Source organism: Gracilinanus agilis, chromosome 2 (genome assembly GCF_016433145.1).
Source record: "Gracilinanus agilis isolate LMUSP501 chromosome 2, AgileGrace, whole genome shotgun sequence".
In the NCBI taxonomy this organism is placed as follows: domain Eukaryota; kingdom Metazoa; phylum Chordata; class Mammalia; order Didelphimorphia; family Didelphidae; genus Gracilinanus; species Gracilinanus agilis.
Window position 1 is genome coordinate 722,264,662 of NC_058131.1, and position 21,963 is coordinate 722,286,624.

At 45.5% G+C, this 21,963-nt stretch overlaps 1 protein-coding gene across 1 annotated transcript in view; it reads right to left on the minus strand.

Annotated features, from left to right (window-relative positions):
• The window catches only part of C2H10orf90 (chromosome 2 C10orf90 homolog), a 293,189-nt gene that overhangs the window by 59,471 nt on the left and 211,755 nt on the right, over positions 1 to 21,963 (minus strand). Inside the window, exons 5-6 of the mRNA XM_044659242.1 lie at positions 2,503 to 2,790; positions 437 to 633 (exon numbers count right to left, since the gene is read on the minus strand). Of these exons, the coding sequence (XP_044515177.1) occupies positions 437 to 633; positions 2,503 to 2,790 (485 nt within the window). The remainder of the gene's footprint in view (positions 1 to 436; positions 634 to 2,502; positions 2,791 to 21,963) is intronic.

Consider the following 21,963-nt stretch of genomic DNA (forward strand, 5'->3'; position numbering starts at 1 on the left):
GGCACAGTAGCGGAGGGCTGCCCTGCGAGCCACACAAGACCTGGGTTCAAGCCCCAGTTCTTCCGTGGACTATTGGGAGATTCTGAACCAGTGGTTTGCTCCCTTTGGGTCTCTCCTTATCTTTGAAATGGATTTGGGGAGGGGGGCATCCAAGTCGGCTATTTCAGAGGCTATAAAGCTGGACAGGGAGCCACGGAGGGCCTGACGAGGGGGTGACGTGCCCGGGGCCAGCCGGAGGATGGCAGAAACGGGTGGGCGTCGAGCTCCCGATCCGAGGCCGCTTCCTGTGGCTTGGCCTCCGCGCGGCCTCTGGACGGGCAGGTTGGCGGCATAGAGGACGCCTCTACCACCGTGTCGTCCGTTATCAGAGGCACAGACGCATGTGAGGAGGCCCTGAGAGGACCCCGGGGGCTGCCAGCAAACTCGGGGCCTTTACCCTTAGGGTCAGGGAGTGGACAGGAAAGACACTGAGCTCTGGCTCTGGACACACATCCTGCTCCTGGGCTACGTCTGGCTTCTGCGGGCTCATGGGCTCGGAGGGGGCCGGCGGGGCGTCCGGAATCATCTCCTCCTCTTTGATGGGATGCTGGTACTTTTTGAGTTTCACCACCAGGTCGCAGCACCTATAATCCCCTGAAAGAGAAAAGCACAGATCCATTTGGGGCCCCCTGGGAGGCGCTGCCCGGGTGCGAGCACCGGCGGACACACAAAGCAGTTTGGAAACTAGGAGGCCTCGCAGCAGCTCACGAATGGGCCTGGTCAAGCAGGAGGGCAGCCCGTCTCTCCTGCCTGGGCCCCAGCGAGCGCCGCTCACGTTAAACGGGGCTCCCGGGGACTCTGAGGGGACCTTTCTGGCGGCCACCCTGATTTCTGATCGAAAAATGGCCCTTCGCTCCCTCCGAAAACACGTTGTTCTATTGCACGCCTCGCCTCATCCTTAAGCAGCCTCATAATTATTCCAGATCATTTGGGGGGCGTATTCGTCCCTCTTCTGTTTGTTGCCCTGACGATGGAAGACAGGCTGGCCAATGATCCTCCCTCCCTCCCTCCCCCCCCAGGCTTGTCCCCCCCAAAGCGTCCCTGACTCCTCCAAGCACTTAATTAGAATGATCTTGTCCCGCCATATTGTTAATGACCTTTTATGAGGTCTAGTCTGGCATCCCTTTAAGAAAAAGTTCAAGAAATCAGTGCCTAAATCCAAGTGACACACCGTGCCTGGGCTTGCTCCTGGCCTCTGCCCAAAGCAGGAGGAGGACGAGGAGTCAGTCAACCAACAAATATTTATTAGGCCCCAACTGTGTATAATTAGAAAAGGGCGGGGTAGTAAAGCAGGAACTGGCCTTGGAGTCAGGAGGACCTGGGTTCAGGTCTTGCCAAAGATACTCGCTGACCTCAGCTAAATCATGTAATCTCTTAGTAGGTAGCCAGGCAAGTCTCTCTCTAGTACAAAAAAAGATGCTTCTCCTGGGAGAGGAGGTTCCTCATCAGGGGCACATTCCCTTGTGACTGAAAACACAGGTAGAGCCCATAAACCCCTTCCCCCCAACCACTCCAAACTATGGACCAGAGGAGAGGCACCGTGCTATTATGGAGGGACGTTCCTAGCCGTAGGAAGTAGTAGGCAAGAGCTATAGAAAGAGGGAGAGGGAAAGAATGAGAGAGAGACAAAGAGATGGAGAGAGACAGAGACAGAGACAGAGAGACACAGAGAGAGGCAGCGAGAAAGAGAGGGGAGAATGAGAGGGAGGGAGGGAGAGGGAAAGAATGAGAGAGACAGAGAGAGAGAAAGAGAGAGAGGGAGGGAGAGAGAGAGAGAGAGACAGAGAGAGACAGAGAGAGGGAAAGAGAGAGAGGGAGAGAGAGAGAGAGAGAGAGAGAGAGAGAAAGATGGAGAGATAATTCAATATTCAATTTCAATGTCCTGTTTTGAGCTCCACAAGGCTTTATGAGCCCTGGTCCCTCTCGGTGCAGAAGGCCTTTCCCTGTGCCCGTAGCTGTAGTACCTTCCCTCTGAGATGATTTCCCATCTTTTCTGTCCATATACTGCTAGTATAGAACATTTTGCAAGTTGTCCACCTCCTTCTTCCCATTAGACTGTGAGCTCCTTGAGGGCAGGGACAGTGTTTTTTGCTCTTCTTTGTATCCCCAGGCTGACCCATGGCAAACACTTATTAAATGCTCATTGGTCGTTCTTAGGCTGCATCTATGGGAGAGCAACAGAACCGATTCTGTCCCGTGGCACCCCAGTGCCCAGACCTTTGGCGAGCTGGAAGGTCCCATCCATTCCTACTGCTCGAGGGTCTTTTCTAAGTGTCGGTGAAGAGGGCTCGGCTTCTGTGCGCCGAGTTATCTGGGCAAGTTGAGCTCCTCCCCCAGGGGGTCACAGGGCCCCCCAAGCTATGCAGAGCATCCAGTCATCGATAGGACAGGGGTCCTTGTAGATCTCTTAATACCAATGTCATTAAAAAGAGTATGCTACTGCCTACCTTCTTGGCTGCTTACCTGGGGGGAAAGGGCTTTTTATTGGCACCCCAATGTCTTCCTGTGAAGAGGGACATAGAGCTTTTAAGGGACAGAGATAGTCAGGTAAGGGGACTTTGGATTTCAGAAACTGCTGTGGCTGAATTTCTTGTGATTCCAAAGACTTGCTAGATTGATAATCATCTTTTGGAGAGCCAGAAACATCAGGAACAAAATCGTTTATGGGTGAGGGCCCCACTAGGGTTGCTGATAAAGCCATGCACTGTTCTCCTTGTTGCATCTTGATATTTCCAGAAAATGCTTTTGTTTCTATCAAAAATAAAATGAAAATGATGCTAAAAAACCAATGGAGACTCCTCGTCTTGTACAGTGAACTCTAACAACTGTCCCCAGGTGACCCCAGAGCTGGACAGCAGATACCTGAGCCCCGAATACAGGGAGCTCTCTGTCTCCCAAACTGTTCCCCCCCACCACACATTCTCTAGATTGCTACAGAGCCTTTCTTGGGAGCTCCCCAGATGAGTCCGTGAGTGCTATTCATACTTGAGGCAACAGCATAGAATGAACACAGGATGTGGGATCAGAAGATACCCGAGTTCAAATCCCACCACTTACCAGCTGTGTGCCCATGGGCAAGTCATATCAGCATGGCAAAATGAAGAGACGGTTGGTACTAGGCTCAGAATATTGGAGTTTAAATCTCAATTTAGCTCATTCTCATTTATGGAACCTTAGACAGTTATTTAATCTCAGTTGGCCTCAGTTTCCTCATCTGCAAAATTAGGTTAGACTAGAAGACTTTGGAGGTCTCTTAAACATTTAAATCTCTTCTCCTAAGGTTCTCTGGCCTTAGTTTTCTCAACTATATAATGGGGATAACAACACTCCAATGAGATCATGGAAGTAACACCTTCAAGTCCTCTAATTTTGCTTGATGGTAAAGGCATGGGGTGAACCTCAGAGATTAAACACCTAAACTCAGGGTGTTTGTGGCAGGAGGGGGTGTGGGAAGGGGCTATTTTCTCTGACACTTTCTTTACACCTGGGGAAGGACACAGACAGTAATAAGATGGCAAATGTTTTCCTGGCAGATTAGGTCCAAATATTGTAAAGAGCAATTAGCCAAATGCATGTTTTTGTATATTACGAACATGAGAAATCTATGAAGCCCCCCCCATGTCTTGTTTAGGCTTTAGACTCCACTACACTATTGTACCATACATCGCAGAGAGCGGTGTACTCTGAGAACCAGGAAACACCTGGGTTTGAATCCTGCCCCCAACACTTCACTTTCCTGTGGAAAATCACCGGAAATCCATTAGGCTTCCTGAGTCTCAGTTCCCTCATCCATAAAATGGGGATAATAACTAGCATTGAGATAGCTCCATTTAAAGTCCACAGAGTTCCTTTACATCTTTGGACCAGTGACTTCTAGCCCATGGAACTGAGGCTAACCATCTCTCTCGGACCAGATGGCCACCGTGGTGTCTTCCCACTCCCCAGTTCTGTGGTCCCATCTCAGTTGATGAGAAGGCAGAGAGCCGTAAGAGGGTTGAGTCATTTTCCCCAAAGGACACGAAATGTCACAGGATGAATTTGAGTTGAGGGTTCTTCCGTCTCCAGATCCGGTGTTGGGAGACTCAGACTCAGCTGACAGAGTGGGCATTAAGGGGCTTTGCAAACCTTCAAGTATTATGCCCATGTTGGCTAGCAGGTAAACCTTAATACCCAGTGAAAATGCCAGTTATTATTATTGTTGTATTTGGGTCAGATCCATTCTTATCAGTCTAAGATATTCCCAGGGGAGGAAATTCCCTCTTCCAATGCAAATCAGCCCCTTCTCTGTGACTCACGTCTCAGAAATTTGTCTGGGATACCAAGAAGGTAAGTGATTTATCTAGAGTCATACAGATCTTCTGTGTCAGAGGCAGCCCTTGAACTCAGGTCTTCCTTACTTGGAGGCCAGTTGCCTAACCACTATACTATGCTGTCTCTATTCTTATTTCCTTTCAATATTTGCAGTTCATCTGCATTTGTGTGTGTGTGTGTGTACACATATGTTTATAAGTTAGCATGACCTAGATCCTTTGGGCTGTGCCCATACCTTGTGTGTTAGAACTTTTCAGATGGGGATTGATTATGGGGTCCAGTCCTTTTACTCCATTGACAGTGACATACCAGTGAATAGGTCCTGACTGACTTAGTGCAAGCCAAAGTTTCTGTTCTGTGGATTTGAACCCAGCCTTCCTTGACTTCATGGCCAGTCCAAAGCCGCCTCTTTTACCTTTAATGTTCAAAGTATCCTGACAATTCTTTAACATAGGAAGCCAATCCTAAATATTTAGAGAGCTATCTCAAAGCCAGCTATTATTGCCCCCATTTTGTGGAGTGAGGAGGACACAGAATCCTCCTTCTGACATCTATATGAGGCATGAGATCTAAGACACAGAGAAGGTGCCAACATACATTGGTAGAGGGAATTCTTTCTCTTTTTCTTGGGAGTTTCCTATGATGAGGAAAAACCCAGGTTCTGCCTCCCTATTTCATGACTCATAGCTATTGAGTTGGAGAGAGATTTGGATCTATCCACTTCCCTCTTTTTACAACAGAGGAAACTGAGGCACAGGCAGGTTAGGATCATGAAGATCTTTCAGCTCTTTTCTTTTTAACATGGTTCTTCTCTCTAAGCACATTTGAATGCCAGTTCTCCAAACCCCTAGAATATGGCTGGCTCTGGGTACTTGGGTTTGGGTTAAAATTAAGGTTAAGGATTAACCTCCTTAAGTCCTAAACTTTATTTGAAAAACAAACCATTTGATGAAAGGCAAAAATGGTGACAACAAGAATGCTCCAAACTAAGGAGTTGAATTCAGTATAACTATGGTGATGGACATTGGTCCCAAAGAAAGAGATGAGTGCTGCCTGCCTCTCTTCATGGTGTTGGGGGAGAATTAGGGGTGTGGATCACAGTATACATGTGCTTGGTTGATGTATGATGCATCGGTTAGTGTTGCTGAGTTGCTTTTCTCTCTCTTTTTTCTTCTCTTTTGTTTTAGGGGATGATCATCTGGGTCAGGAAGAGGGAAGATATCAATAATTGCTTTGTTTTGTTTTAATCTTAAGAACCAAACAAAACAATATCGTAACCATGAGAGATAGAAGTCTCTAAAATGTCCCATTTCCTTCCTATACCGATAGCTTGTCCTGGAAGTTATTACTCGGGGGGGGGGATAAGTCAACCTAAGGGAGCTCATGAGATTGTCATGGAAGAGGGGAGAGAGAAGTCCAGGGCAGAGCCCTGTATTAAAGCCCATGCCCTTTACTCCAAGGTAGGTCCCTCAGGCACCTACTGAGTCTCACTTCCTTTGGTTCACTTACGATTAGAACTTCTCTGGATTTCTGCTTTCCAAGCCCATAAGAGATCAGAATCAACAAAAAGGCAGAGGTGGGCATGGAGGGAGTGACAGTCACATATACTAACAGAAGCTGAAAGTAGCTGCTAAAAAAGCTGGAGAAGAGATGACTTAAGGCAGGGGAAAGAGAGGGAGAGTTCGAAAATTATCCCAAGGGTCATAGGGGCTATCATGTGCAGGGGGCTCTGGCTTCTTCTCCTTGGCTCCAGAGACAGAACTGGGAACAATGGATGAAAATTGCAAAGAAGTCAGTTTAATCTGGATGTCAAGAAAATCTTGCTGGCAACTTGAGCTTCCCAGAAGTACTCCCTCCTCAAGAGGTAGGTGGTGCCTCCTTCTTGTTGGACTTCAGGCAAGGTTGGAACGCCACTTACCAGGATATAACACAGATGCCTTTCCTTTAAGGCTTAGACTAACAACCACTGAATTCCCTTCCAATTCCCAAAATGTATGGTTCTGGGATTTCATGACTACAGGAGGAAGAATAGGGGGAAACGGATAAAAAACAGACATGAGAAGTCTAAAACCACAGTCCTCTAGGGGGCAATTCTATGTGGAGGCCAAGAATCATGTGCTTTGCAATAGACCCTAAAAGCATCATGTCTCACAGCAAAAGATAGTGCCACGATGGATGATCAGTCACAGAATTTGAGAGTCGAGAGGGACCTCAGTGACCTCAAGGTTCAACTTATGTCTCATTGAGAATATTCTTTGCAAAAGATCTTGCAGTTGGCCATCCAGCCCTTGTTTGAACGCTTCCTAAAATAACATTTTCCAGTGCATAACACCTGGGGGGGGGGCAACAGGTCTCATTAGAGAGAATTTTTTTCCCCTGATGTCAGTCCTAAATTTCCTCTTTGCAACTTCTACACGTGCTCTTGGGGCCAAGCAGAACAAGGTTCCCTTACCCATCTGATGGTTCACTCTATTGATGGCTAAAGTTTACCAGAGGGCAAGGTAGCCTTTTTTGGTCATAGGTGTCTCTGAGAGTCTGGTGAAATCCAATGTTTTGAAATGCATAAAATAAAATATGTAGGACTACAAAGGAAGCCAATTATATGGAAACAGAATTATCAAGATTTTTAAAAAGAAGTCCCCAGGTAAAGAACTCTGCCTCGAGGAAGGCCTCTAGTACATTATGGGCCTTCTGTAAGGGATATATGGGTCACAGAGGAGCAGGTGCTGATGGGTTGGGATCCACACAGATGGAGGGAGGCAGAGCCTCTATCAATGAGAAAGAACCAGTGACAGACTTGGGCCATGAGGAAATGAACTTGACTATGATTATAATCATCAAAGAGCGGCATCAAATAGCTCATGAGGGCAATGAGTGATCAAAAAATGTGGGAGGGTTGTCTAGCTTGAGTGAGAAACCATCGGACGGCTCAATGGCCACAATGGCTTCTCCGAGGCACTAATAGAACCAGAAGGCGTCCAGCACATTGAGAGTGATGGGTATTGCTGTGAGAGACGCATGGAAGGATATGAACAAGACGAGGCCACAGGAAAGGATTGCCATCTATATCACTGAAGGGAAAGTCCACATAGAGAAGACCAAAGCATCATCAGAGTACTGAGGTGTGATTAGCTTTGGGTAGTGTAGTTGTAGCATCTTTAAGAACAAGAGTTCCTTCTTTTGCAGAGTGAATATTGGTAGGAAATGAAAAGTTTAAAAAAACTGGTTGGGGGCCTGCCAAGTGGTTCCCGCACAAGGGGAGATGATAATACATCAGTGGGTCTGTGAGCTCATTTGCAAGGCTCTCCTTCCAATGATTCAGTATGCCTGCCTTACTCAGCCTGAGCAACTTCCCTCCATACACCCCAAATAAATCTTCTGCAGGGGCTCCATCCAGCACGCTGTGAGGGATAAATCAACAAAATCCTTCACTCTTTGCTCCGGAGCACACACAGCTGGTAGAGCCCTCTACTTTTCGACTGGCCCAATAATAGCCCAGGCTTTTTTACACATGGCACAATGGAAAGAGATTTAGCATCACAAGCCCTAGGTTCAATGTCCAGTTCACTACCTGATAATTGTGAATTGAGGGAAGTTCCTTCACCTCTCCGAGACTCAGTTTTCCCATTTGTAAAACCAGAGGGTTGGATCAGATGATCCTTTGACTATGATCCTATTTCCCATGTGACTTAGGGCAAGCCCCCCCTTCCCCTCCCTGGGCCTCAGTTTCCTCATCTGTAAAATGGGAGAGGTCCAGTCAGATGACATCTCAGGTCTCTTCCAGGCTTAAAACCTCTGGAATCAGTGAAGACTTTACCTGCCTCCGTGAAGCACTGGCTTAGGATCCCTGCCTGAATTTCTGCTGAAACAGAGATATTAATTGTCTTTGCTTTTCTACTGTGACTCGATTTAGAATGCCATTAGAGAAGGAGGCCATCCGGAATGGGCACAAAGCGAGCAGAAGATGGCAGTGATGGAGGGAACTGTGTCCACAGTGAGGGGGATGCAGATGTGATGGACAGCTTCATGGGGGATGGCTTGGGCTGGCTGCCACTAGACTCATGATGCTTGTTTACCCTGGAGGTCCTGGAGCTGAAAGGCACAGTAAAGGAAGAGAGGCCTTGCTAGTGGCCTCAGGAAATGGGAAGAGAAACAGGGCAGACACTGAGGGAATACAGGCCACTTGTCACTCCATAAACGAGAGAACAATGGCGGGGGGTGGCGGGGTGAGGGAGACTGTTGAGGGAGCCCGGACTGCCTGGAAAAGCAAACAATGAGGCAGAGCTTTGTGTGACTAAGTCCTGTGGAGACAGACCATTGGAAAGGTCCTAAGGGTCATTCCTAGATGTTCTATTCTTTTACTCCTAGAAGAGGGGCTTCCACTGAAAAGCACGGAGAGCCTTCACTTGAAGAGAAATCCATTCTTGGTGCTTTGGTCCCATGTGACTTTCCAGAGTAAGGCAGGTCTCATTTGGGCTGGACGGAGGGGGAGTAAGAACATGGAAAATGGCGGGAGGAGGAAACAAAACAATAGCCCCCCCACCCCGCTTCCCACAAAGAGGCCCCTATTGGTGGGCGCACATTCTGCGCTGAGTGCTCCCAAGCATCACACTCCGCACAAAGGCAAGGGAAAGCCTGGGGACCCAGATGACTGATTTTTCCTGTTCTGGACGAAATTTCCAGGATATTGTGTGGGGAACAAGGCAGGCAGCTCTCCTCGGCCATCTCTGGCCTCGCATATCTGATTCCTGGCAAAATGGAAATCCACAAACCCCTCTGAGAATATCGGAAGCAGCAATTGGACAAGGAGCCAAGGCTGCTTTTTCTATTAGATGGACACAGAGGTTTGCAGATGGATGAAGCAAAATGTTTTGGGGGACGAGGCAGAAGTTTTAAGAAAAAGGAAAACGTTCAGATTGCTTTTGAAAAATGGGCTCTACCTTCTCACAAGAGACACTGAGAAAGTCTAGTAGATGGAGTACAAGCCGAGAAAGGCTAGAGTGGTGGAACAGGAAAGAGTGGTGGGTTTGTTCCACTTGTTCAAAAGGTTGTCTTTGAGAGACCTTAGGCAAGTCACTTCCTCCCTGGGCCTCAGTTTACTCATCTGCAAAATGAAGGAGTTGGACAAGATGGATGCCAAATCACTTCAAGTTCTAAGTCTAGGATCCCAAGTCCTACCTTTGGCATGCCATGTATAAAAAAGACTTCTCTTGGGGTCCCCAAGCTATTCTCTAAAATGATAGTGTACAAAGGAATATAGCCAGGTTGCCTTGGGGAAAGGAGTTTCCACACTGGGAGTTCTCAGAGACCTATATAGGGTATTCCCAGTATAAGATGATTTTCCCTTGAACCCTTTTTCTCCTACCATATGTGTACTTACATATATGCATGCTTATATGTATATATATATATGTACACATGCATCATATAGACAAAGTAATATAATTTCTATTTAGAGCATATAGTTTATAGTACGTATTTAATAAACAGACAATAACAAAATTTCTCTTTCTCTGTGTGTATGTATACATGTGTGTGTATGTCTGAGAATATTTCTCCATCTACGCTAGATATCCTTCTCTATGCACCCATCATCTCCATCCTCCTTCAAATACCAGTGGTGTCATCCTTTGTAATTGTACCTCCAGAGCACAGCCCAGTGGCTTGGCACACAGTAGGCTCTTAATCACTGCTTGCCAATGGGCTTCTTTTGGACTCTGTGCACAGCACTGTTCTTTAGGAAAACAGGTGCTTCTTTTGGGAGTTTCTCTCAATTCTCCTCCTCCTCCTCCTCCTCCTCCTCCTCCTCCTCCTCCTCCTCCTTCTTCTTCTTCTTTTCTTCTTCTTCTTCTTCTTGCCCTGGGATAATAAAAGCCAGGACAGGCAGAAGGCATTCATCCTCTCTCTTTCACAGAGAAATCCAGTGCTAGAGTGTGAGAGATGTCTCCAGGTCACAGTGGTTTCTGCTTTTGGGAAGGGTTGCTGCTGGGGATCAAATGCAAAGTCCCATTCCCTTTTTCATGCCTTTCATGCTTTTAATCCTATTACTTTTCTATTAAATCCAATTCAATTAAATTGTGCACTAAAATATAGTGAGTAGAGTACTGGCTGATGGCATGCTCTGAAGGGAAGGGGTGTGGCCAGTAGATGGTGGCATGAGCCTGAAGACTGACTTCCCGTCATTTCCTAATCTCAACCCTAATTGAACCACTTTGCTCTTCTGAAATTCTTGCCTTCCTTCAGCTGCCATGATGGAAACACCATCTGAGTTCCTAAAGTCTTTTGCTTCTGTCCCAAGATGCTATAATCCTCAAGACTACTCCCGAGTTTTCTTCTGACCATATCCGTTGTGCCCACACAAATCACCAGATGGGGAAATTCTTCTTTTAAGTTGACAGATGGTTTCCATCACATCCTGTGGCCATCTTCATTGCCTTTATCAAGAATTGTCCAGAAGCTCTGAGCAGGAAGTCAGTGTCTTCCCCAACCTTGTTACTCTTTCTCCAGACTTTGCTGAAGGACCACTTGCCCACTAGCTACCAGGACACCACCTCACACTTTCTTGGAAGATAGGCAGTTCCCTCCTGTTCAGAGTGACCCACTCCATCTTCTTCTAGGAAAGCTGGCCATGTTATTTTTATCCAAGTTTCCAGTGGTACTTCTCTCTCCCCTCTATGTACCATCCCTCCCCATTCAACCTCTTGGAATAGGCTAAAATCTTTCCCCCCATTCTTCAGACCCTGTTCATCAGACCGTTTTCTTCATTGTTCCATATTAAAATCCTTCTGGTCTTCGTTAAGGAGGATCATCCCATTTTCCCTGGTAAGCAGGAGAGTGTGGAGTCTTTCTTGGCAAGCCTTTATTTATCTCCCCAGTTAGGAGGGAAACCAGCCTGCTTCTTGGTCATGGCAGGAAAATGTGACAATTCCTAAGAACGTCTCCTTATTCTTGCTATTTCCTGGAACCTGGTTTTCTCAGTCAGTCCTTTAACATTCTTGGTAGTAGCTCTTGTGGCCAACTTTCCTGGAGAACACTTTGCTGTTGAATAGGTATGCCTTAATTCAATTAAGCTAGCATTTATAAAGGACCTGTTATGCTCTAGGAACAATGCTAGGTGATGGAGATACAGAGATGGAAACAGGGCAGACTCTGCCCCCCAGGAACAGACATTCTATGGAGGGGCTACACTCTGTAGATAAAGAAAGGTCAAAGTACTGTAAACACAAATGAATAAAAAGTCATTCCAAGAGGCAGAGAATCTCATCATGGGAAATGGAGAATAGAGGCAGGAGAAGAGGACTTCTAGGGGCAAAAAGAAAAGGTCAAGCAAAAGACTAGAGAGTAGAGGCAGAGCCAATAGAATGAATGTTTTCTGAAGACACAAAGTGCTCAGTAGGTCTCATCACCAGGGTCTGTTTCCATGCCTCCCTACAGAACCAAATGAGATGTGCCTGATTTTCTTCTAGTCTCTGAAAGGTTCCCATCTGAGCCTGGGAAGACGGGTGTGACAAGGGACTTCGAGCTAGACGAAATCTTCCCAGTCATCTTATCCAGGCTTCTCATTTTGCCCATCAGGACTCTGAGGCATAGAGAGACATGGGAATTTCTGCAAGATCTCACGGTTGGTTTGAAGAGTTGAAATTTGAACTTGGATCCTCCAACTCCAAATCCTTGATTATTATGTCAGCTTTCTCACAATCATGTCAGTCATCACAAGCCTACCAGTCTGAACTGAATGTACTTTATCCTTAATATTATTGGGCTTTCACTGACCCTTTGGGCATCTGTGTTTGTTCTCTATTTAGCTTTGGCCTTACATCTGGACCACACAGTCTCTCCTAGGAGAGATAGTATGGAAGAGAAAAAGCAGGGACTAATTCAAACTCCAAGGGTCTGGATTCAAATTCCAACTTAGCTAAAAATAATGACAATGACAATACTTAGTAATTAGGTAATGCTTTAAGGTTTACAAAACCCTTACAAATATCTCATTTGCTCGTCACAATCTTGTGAGGTAGATGCTATTTTCATCATCCCCATTTCAGTTACTTTTTGAGGATCGCACTGCTAATAAATGCTTCAGATTAGTTTTGAACTCAGGTCTTCCTGACTCCAGGTCCGGTGCTCTATCTATCTACTTTACACTCTCACCTAGCACCTATTTATTGCCTGTATGACCTCAGTTTCCTTATCTACAAAAACGAAGGGATTGGACTGGATGACCTCTGAGACGTTCTAATTCCAACTGCTTCTGGCTTCAGTTGGGTAGCTGTTCATTTCCTTGTTCTGCCCCAGTGACATTCTTGGACTAACTGTTTATTGTACTGTGTTTAGTCCAACGATTCCTGGGCACTGACTTGGACTACCATCCCTGAGGCTAGCCAGTGTCCGGCTCAGACTCTGCCTTCTGTCCGTGGTCTACCACCTGGAGCACAGTACTGCTAAATCAGGAAGGTGTCCTTTATATTCCATTAGAATGACTGGCACTGGTGAAGCTAGAAGGACCCAGAGAGCCAGGCTTCTGCCATTCTGGGCTCAATTCTTTTGTGGTTGTGCCAACCAGGGCATAGCCATGACCTTGGTTGAACTTCAAACTCAATAGTAAGAAAGTTCTTTGTCTCTGTTAAACTCCATTTTAAAGCCCAAACCCAGCCTTTGTTGTATATAACACAAGGAGCGAGTCTGCTGCGATGTGACCCCATTGTCTTGGACTAATATTTCCCCAAGGACTGCCAGGACCCAGACATTTCTGGTTGACTTCAGGTCAGAGCAGCCTAGATTATTTGCCTGAATATAAATGAAAAAAGAAGCAAGTATGTAAGTCATTTGAGCTATAAGGGATTTGTTACTGATGGGTTTTTTTTTAAATTTTGTTTTTGTTGTTTTTTTTTTTAAATACAAGAAGTTGCCAATGGATGGGAGCAAAAATGAGACAGAAAAAATATCAGAAGCCTGGGAGTCATAGGGATCCCACCAATTTCTCTGTGTGTAGGATGGGGTAGGAGAGAGTATTACAATAATTGTCTCTACCTGGGTCATTTCAAGTAAGCAAACAAAAAGGGAACTGGGAATATTTGGTAAATGAAGAACAAATGAATCGTGTTTGTGTGTGCAAGCATGAATGCGTGTGTGTGTGTGTGTGTGTGTGTGTGTGTGTATAAGTAATTAAATTATTTCTTTGAGTGTGCAATTTTTCTCTACTGGGAGCGTGATTCAATTTAGGAGATGACTGATGGCCCAATAAGTTTACTTAAACTTTGATGCCTATATAATTGGCCTTTAAAGGGAAAAATAAACAAACCTCAGAACTTATTTCCGTTGCTGGAGGCTGACCGAGGGCCTACCTGCAAAGAGCCTAGTTCATTTGCAAAATTAGTGAACAATAAATTGAAAGAAGTAGGGCAAATCATCAGGTATGGCCTAACAGCATCCCTTATGGATATGAAGTAGAAGTGATGACTAGATTGAAAGGATCAGATCTGGTACATCAAGTGCCTGAAGAAATATGGACAGAGGTTCACAGTATTGTACAGGAGGGAGCAACAAGAAACATCTGAAAGAAAAAGGAGAGCAAGAAACAAAATGGCCATCTGATGAGGCTTTAAAAATAGCCGAGGAAATAGGGAAAGGGAAAGAAGATATACCCAGCTGAATAAAGAAATCCAGAGAACAGGAAAGAAAGAGAAGAAGGTTTTCTTAAATGAGCAACGCAAAGAAATAGAAGAAAACAAAAGAATGAGAAAGACAAGAGGGCTCTCCAAGAAAATCAGAGATATCAAGGGAACGTTTCATGAAAAAACGAGCAGGATGGAAGACAAAAATGGGAGGGACTTAAGAGAAGCAGAAGAGATTAAAAAGTGGTGTCAAGAATACACTGAAGAACTATACAAGAAAGATGTTAATAGCATCAATTAACCATGCTGGTGTGGTTATTGATCCAGAACCAGATATCCTGGAGAATGAAGTCAGGTGGGCTTTAGGAAACACTGTTAAAATAATAACACCAGTGAAGGTGATTGAATTCCAGCTGAGTTATTTAAAATTCTAAAAGATGATGCTATGAAAGTGCTGTGCTCAATACACTAACAAAGTTGAAAAACTGGATTGGAAGAGATCAGTTTATGCCCCAGTCCTAAAGAAGGGAGGTGCCAAAGAGTGATCAAATTACTGAATAACTTTCCTCATTTCAAACATCAGCAAGGTTATGCTTGAGTCTGCAAGCTAAGTTTCAGCAATATGTGACCTGAGAGTTATTAAAAGAACATGCTGGTTTTCAAAGAGGCAGAGGAACTAGAGACCAAATTGCCAACATTCTCCTGGAGAAAGCAAGGGAGGAGTTCCAGAAAAATATCTATTTCTGCCTTATTGACTAAACTAAAGCCTTTGACTGTGTGGATCACAACAAAATGGGGCAAGTCCTCATAGAGATCTGAGTACCAGACTATCCTACTTGTCTTCTGAGGACCCTGTATGGAAGTCAAGAAGAAACCACTAGAACTGAAGATGGAACAATTGATTAGTTTAAGATTGGAAAAGAAGTACACCACATATATTGTCACCTTATTTAACATATGCAGAGGACATTATGTGAAATGCCAGGCTGAATTAATCAAAAACCAGAATGAAGGTTGCTAGGAGAAATATCAACAATCTCAGATATGCAGATGATATTGCTCTGCTGGCAGAAAGTAAAGAAAAAGTAAGAGGCTTCTTAAAGAATGTGAAAGCTGGCTTGAAGCTTAACTAAAAAGAAAACAAAGATCATGGCAACTGATCCCATCATTTCCTGGCAAATAGACTAGAAAGAAATGGAAGTGGTTTCAAATTTTATGTTCTTGGGCTCAAAGATCACTGCAGATGGCGACTACAACCATGAAATTGGAAACTGCTTGCTACTTGGAAGGAAAGCTATAGAAAATCTGGACAGAATACCAAAAAAGCTGAGGCATCATCTTGCTGACAAAGGTCTGCATAATAGTCAAACCTAGAGTTTTTCCAGTAGCCATGTATGTCTGAGAGATTTGGACTATAAGGAAAGCTGATCAGCACAGAATTAACATTTTCAAATTGTGGGGCTGGAGAAGGCTTTTGAGAGCTCCTTGGACAGCAAGGAGATCAAATCAGTCAATATTGTAAAAAATGAATTAAGACCCTTCACTGAAAGGACGAATAATGAAACTGATCCTGAAATAGTTTAGCCATGTAATGAGAAGACAGGACTCTATTGGAAAGACTCTGATAGTGGGAAAGATTGAAGGCAAAAAGAGAAGAGGATAGCAGAGCATGAGATGGATAGTGTCCTGGAAGCAATAAACATGAGCTTGGACAGACTTAGGAAGATAGTGAAGGATAGAAGGGCTTGCTGTGCTATGATAGTCTAAGGGGTCATGAGGAGACAGACAAGGCTGAGCAGTAGTTACTTTGGTATTAGAATTCTATTATGGGCTCCTTTAGCCCAGTGCAGAGTTGTCCCTTCTTTTTAAGTTATGATAATTGCCTTGGGCACTGAGATGTGAAAGACTTGTCTAACCACATACAGCATGTGACAAAGGCTGAACTTGAACTAAGGACTTCCTGTTCAAAGTCTCAGTTCTCTAGCCACTACCAATCTCTGCATCTCACTTATGGCATTTTTTCCAAATCTCTCTGTACTTGAAAATAGCTTTACACGTATGCAATTGATTATAATGTGGAGTCCAAAAGCTACTTTGGAATTTCCAAGAAGTTTCTCTTCCTTCCTTTCTTTCTTCTTTCTTTTCCAAGAAGTTCTGGAGCCCCTAAATACTCATATTTATGTACATTATCTCATTTGATCCTTACAAGGACCCAGGAAGGTAGGTGCCATTATTAACAACATTTAGTAGATGTGGAAACTGTGGTAAATTAGGTTTAATGACTTGCCCAGGTTTCTATCTAATTATTTTCCATCTAATAAGTATTTGAGGCCACATTTGAACTTGGGTCTTCCAGGTCCAGTACTATCCACTCCACCATCAACTGCCCCCTAAGAAAGGTTGGGTAATCTAACTAGGTTTACCCAACTAGGTAGCGGATGGAAGATCCTAGAGACAAGGATCCTAGATTTAGATCTAGAGGGGACATTATTGAGGGCAAGTCCTTCATTTTATAGATAAAGAAGCTAAGGCATACAGCAGTAATATGATTTTCCCAAGGGCCCATAGACATGGAGTTCTTGATCCTGAACATGATGCCCTTTTTGACCATTCCCAATGGATGTCTGACCCATTATTCATCTTTTGGACAAACTTTCCATTTGCCTTTTGGGGTATACACCCATGCTCACATCATTGCTCCCCAAAACCAGTACCCAGATGTTTGAGTTGACTTGCCTTTACCCTTTCCCAAAGACATAGTTACACACATATAGACTTATATTGGAGGCAACATGGGATGGAGATACAATGTGTTATGGTAGAATGCATTCTGGATTTGAATTAAGTTCAAATCCCAGTTGTGGGATTGGTTGAGTCACTTAATCTCTCTGGGCCTCAGTTTCCCTATCTTCAAAATGATGGAATTGGATCAGTGGCCCCTAAGATGCTTTCTGGCTCTGGATTTTTGACCCCTAATTCTATATACACAGGAGAAGGGGCCCAGGAAGCCCCTATATACAATGAGATAAAGGCAGATTGACTTAAATGAGAAACCTGTGTAGTTTCTAGCACAGATGCTTGTGTTATTCTCTCTCAGAGCTACTCCTAATAATAATTCTTATCAGTTGGTGCTTTTGAATAACCCATCTAAAATGCAAATATTCTGCCAAGTTCATTTATTGCTAAAACTTCTGCCCTGTTGGACTCCGTGAGTAAGGAGAGGGAGAAAAGAGCTCATGCCTTTCAGCAGATTGGTTCAATTTGCATCCCCAGCTAGTTTCCTGCAGGCTTGCTGCTCCCCGAGGTGTTTGTCGGGTCAGTCTAGCTATATGAGAAGAACAACAGCCTTGGTCAGGAGAGCTGAGAGTTGGCCCCAGGTATGTCGAGAACCTCTGAACCCTCCGTCCTTAGGTGGGAAAGGAAGGGGGCAAATGAAGTGGTTTCTAAGGTCACAATAACAATGATGTTATACCATCGTCTCAGATCTCACCGAAACTACAGAGCACATCGTCACCAGGCTCTTGGAAACCAGAAGCAAGAAAGGAAGAAACAAAGACACTCCCTGGAGAAGAGCTGTGGCAGCTCTGGGAAAGGAGATGAAGGACTGTCATGAGGAAGAAGCTTGTTCATTGGTCAGCAGAAGACAGAACAAGTAGCCATGGGAGAGGTGGCAGAGATCCTTTTAGGGAAAATGCAAAGAACTTGCTAGCAATGAGGCTGGGCCCTAAGAGGAACGAGGAGCTCTCCTCGTAGGGGATACCGTAGAAAGGATTCTTGTTCAGGCACCAGGTCTAGCACAGGTTGGCTGAGGTCCCTGCTAGCTGAGACACCCCACCGAGTGTTACTGACCTTCAAACTTGACTGGGAGAAACAACTTGGAATCTACTGAATGGCACTTATAAAAATCTTCTACATCTCTGACGATTTTCTGGCGATCACAATGGCACGCCATCTCCTCTCTCCATGCCTTGGATGCAGCCTTCCTCATCTCCACCCTGTAGCCGCCAACTCTTCCTTCAGGACATAGTCCAAGGGCCAGATTCCACACGAGATCTTTCCTGACACCCCGAACGGCTAGCGCCCCCAACCATCTTGCATTTATCTACTTTAGCTTTACTCTGTATCTCTCTTTATATACGTATGCAGACAGAAAGATGAGAGCGAGAGAGAGGATAGATGGCGAGATATAGATGTAGATGCAGAATAAAGATGAGTCAGGCATGCCTAACTTCTCCACACACACACACACACACACACACACACACACACACACACACACACACACTGTCTCCCCACTTCAAATATTAAGAATACTAATTAGAGGGGCGGCTGGGTAGCTCAGTGGATTGAGAGTCAGGCCTAGAAACAGGAGGTCCTAAGTTCAAATCCGGCCTCAGACACTTCCCAGCTGTGTGACCCTGGGCAAGTCACTTGACCCCCATTGCCTACCCTTACCACTCTTCCACCTAGGAGCCAATACATAGAAGTTAAGGGTTTAAAAAAAAGAATACTAATTAGAATAGAAAACTCCTCCATTCTTTGTATATGTATCCTCACTGCACACAGATGATGTTTCCTCAGTCCTTTCCCCTGCCCACATACTGCTTCTTTTCTTCCCTCCCCTCCCCCTTTTCTCCTCCTCCTCTTCCTCCCCTCGTCACAATAACAATAATAATGGTGACAATAACTGGCATCTGGATGAACCGTAAGGCATACAAAGTGTTTTTCGCGTGTTAATAAACCAGCAATGACTTTTTCAGCAATGAATGGGCCAGGCTCAGTGCTAGGCATGGGGCTAAGTAAAAATGGAACCATCCCTGCTGCCAAGGAGCTTACATTCAACAGAGGAGCCCATGAGGGCATATAAACACATGTAGCAACATGACAAAGCAATGAAGTCCAAACAGCAAAGTAGTCAGATACAAAGCAGTTGGCCAGGGAGGGGCCTGCCATGGTGCAGGCACTGCCTGAGGCTTCTTGCAGAAGAGCTTCATCTTATGGGAAAGTGGAACTCTAGGAGTGAGGGCATTCCAGAGATGAGGCACGGCCAGGGCAAAGCCATGGAGATGGGAGATGAAATGACATGTCTGAGAAACAGAGAGGACGAGTGGATAGAGCCAGAGGGTGTGTGGCGGAGCGAGGGGCACGGGAGGCTGGAACAGAGGAGAAGGCTACATCGTGAAGGGTAATGAAGGGTCAGCGGAGGAGAGAGTTTAGCCTAGAGACTCCGGTAAGCCACTGCAGTTGATTAAGAGCATCACCGGCTCAGATGTGTATTTAAGCACTTTGGCAGCAGTGTGGAGTCTGGAGCATACTCTGCAGTACTTATAAGAAGAGTTTTCGCCCAGTAGGCTGGGGATTAATCTCTCCGAGACCAAAGAGACACAGAAAACACCGCATCGAAGGATCTGTCAGTAGCATGATGGGAAAATCAAAGACGCCAATAGCAACATCTCCTTGGGACACCCGCTAAATAACAGAAGTGCTGGGGGAAGAATGCAGCCGAAGAAAAATGGCGTCCTGGGTAAGCACCGGAGGATAAAAATATCCCTGCGTGATGCAGAGGTGCAGAGAGAGTCATTCGGCTTCAGGATGTGTCTTTCCGTGGTGTGGAGGGCGGAAGGAGGTTGGTTGAGGGTCCCCCAGATGGTAGTTGGCGACCAGACAAAAGCCACTGGGGGCAAAGGAGGGGCTTTGATGGTCCACTAGTGAGGCACATTTGGACCTGAGTGAAGAGCTGGATTCCCAGAAAAGCGAAGAGGGAAGCCTTGAGAGGATTTTGTTTGACAGACCTGTACTAGTAAAGATTTTTAGCAATTCTCTGGGTAAGGGGGCTCGCCCTGCACATCCCCAGACCTTCTAGAATGGAGGCACCCGAGGAGAAGCTCCTCCGGGCATCTCTGCCCGGCTGGCTGGATGCACCATCCTGACCAAGGTCACAGGGGCTCAAACTATCGAATCTAATGGAGATGGCTGCCTGCTCCTGAAATAGAAGAAAGCCAACCAAACCGAATAGAAACCCAATGCCCTGAGCCCATTTGGGGGACAAAAGAGAGGAGAAAGACACAGCCTGATCCATCTAGGTAGCCTATCAAAGGCCAATACTCCCACCCATGAGGTGAGAAGAACACTGCACTGGGAACCAGGGTGCCCCCTTGCAAGGTGATCTGGGAAAGCCCATGGCAAACCTCCTTCCATTTGCTTAGAGAAGAAATGAGCTGCAGATTGCACAAAATGGGAAGGGCAGGATGGCAGCAAACACAAGGGATTCAGCACTCTTAGAAGGCTAGGACATGAGACCAAACTGAATAAAAGAAAATGTATCAAATCTGGCCTCAGACACTTCCCACCTGTATGACCCTGGGCAAGTCACTTGACCCCCACTGCCCACTCTTACCACTCACCACTCTTCCACCAAGGAGCCAATACACACAAGTTAAGGGTTTAAAAAAAAAAGAAAAGAAAATGTAATCAGGATCAAGGGAAAGCCTCATACTCAGGTTCCACAAGTACCAGCTGAGGCAGGCATGGCTAGACAACAGCTTATCCACCAATCCATCAGGCCCACAAGAGTTCACCGAGGGACTGTCTCAACACCCTTGTGCTAAACGTTGGGCATAGACAAGCCACAGAAGGAGAGTTCCTGCCCTCAGGGAGCTTCCATTCTTCTTGCTCTCCCAGTGAACATTCTTTTCACTCTTCTTTGCTATACCTCTCCAGTGAAACCTTAAAGCCGAGACCTTTCTGCATTTTTGATTCCAAGGATGGGAATTGAGGAGGGGATTGGAATCGGAGTCATATTAGATTTTAGGGTTACGAAGGTAGATAAAACACAGAGCTTGTCCTCAGAGAACTTACAATCTCGAATGTACATATCAATATTGACAGAATCTACAAGAAATATTACCAAGGTTATATGGAGGGAGTAGCACTAGCAGGCATGATGGAGGTGACATTTGAGCCTAGCAAGGTGACTAATGCTCTGGGGGCATTAGGGTCTAGGGTAGCTCCTGAGATCTAAGACTCCATTCAGAGGGTTCTGGTTCCCCGGGGGATGTAGCAGCAACGGTTTTGATGAGCTGTGCCCTGCTCAGCCCACATCAGGCCTGGTATACTCAATTCTGGTTGCCACATTCTAAGAAGACCATTAAGAAGCCAGAAAATAGTAGAGGGGAATGAAGGCTAAGAAGGCGGGAAGGGGAGGAGGGGGCCAGGTTATGAGGCCAAAAAGAAGATTTTGTATTTAATCTTGGAGACAGTAGGGAGTCATTGGAGTTTTACTGAGTAGAAATTCCCATGGTCAGACGGTGCTTCAAGAAAATCACTGGTGGCTAAATGGAGGATGGGTTGGACTAGGGAGAGGCCTGAGGCAGGCAGACCCCCTGAAGTAATTGTAATAGTCCAGGTATGAGGTGATGAGGGTGTATACCAAATGGGGGCAGAGTCAGAGGAGAGAAGGGGGCCTCAGATGCTACAAATATAGAATTGGCAGGACTTAAGGAAAGATGTAGCAAAGACAAAAACAACAGGACTTGGCAACTGATTGACTATGGGGAATGAGAGAGTGGTGAGTGGGCTGGTAACTGAAGGAGGGCCTAGGCATATCATGTACTTATCTCCTTGATAGTTTAGAGCACTGTGGAAGTCAAGAAAAGTCAGTATGGTATGGTGGATAGGGTCCTAATCTTGGAACTATGGGATCTGAGTTCCAATCCTAACTCTGCTCCCTTCTTAACAGTATGACATTGGGTAGGGCAGGTGCTCCAACTTCTATGAGCCTCAGTGTCCTCATTTGTAAATTGTAAAAGCCAGATGATGCTAAGGTATGTCACTGAAATTCTCAGTGTTTGGACCCTGTTCCTTTGGTGGTGAGTTATACAAGGCTTCCATATTCTGGGGAAAGAAAGAAAGGAAGGGAGGAAGGAAGGGAGGAAGGAAGGAAGGAAGGAAGGAAGGAAGGAAGGAAGGAAGGAAGGAAGGAAGGAAGGAAGGAAGGAAG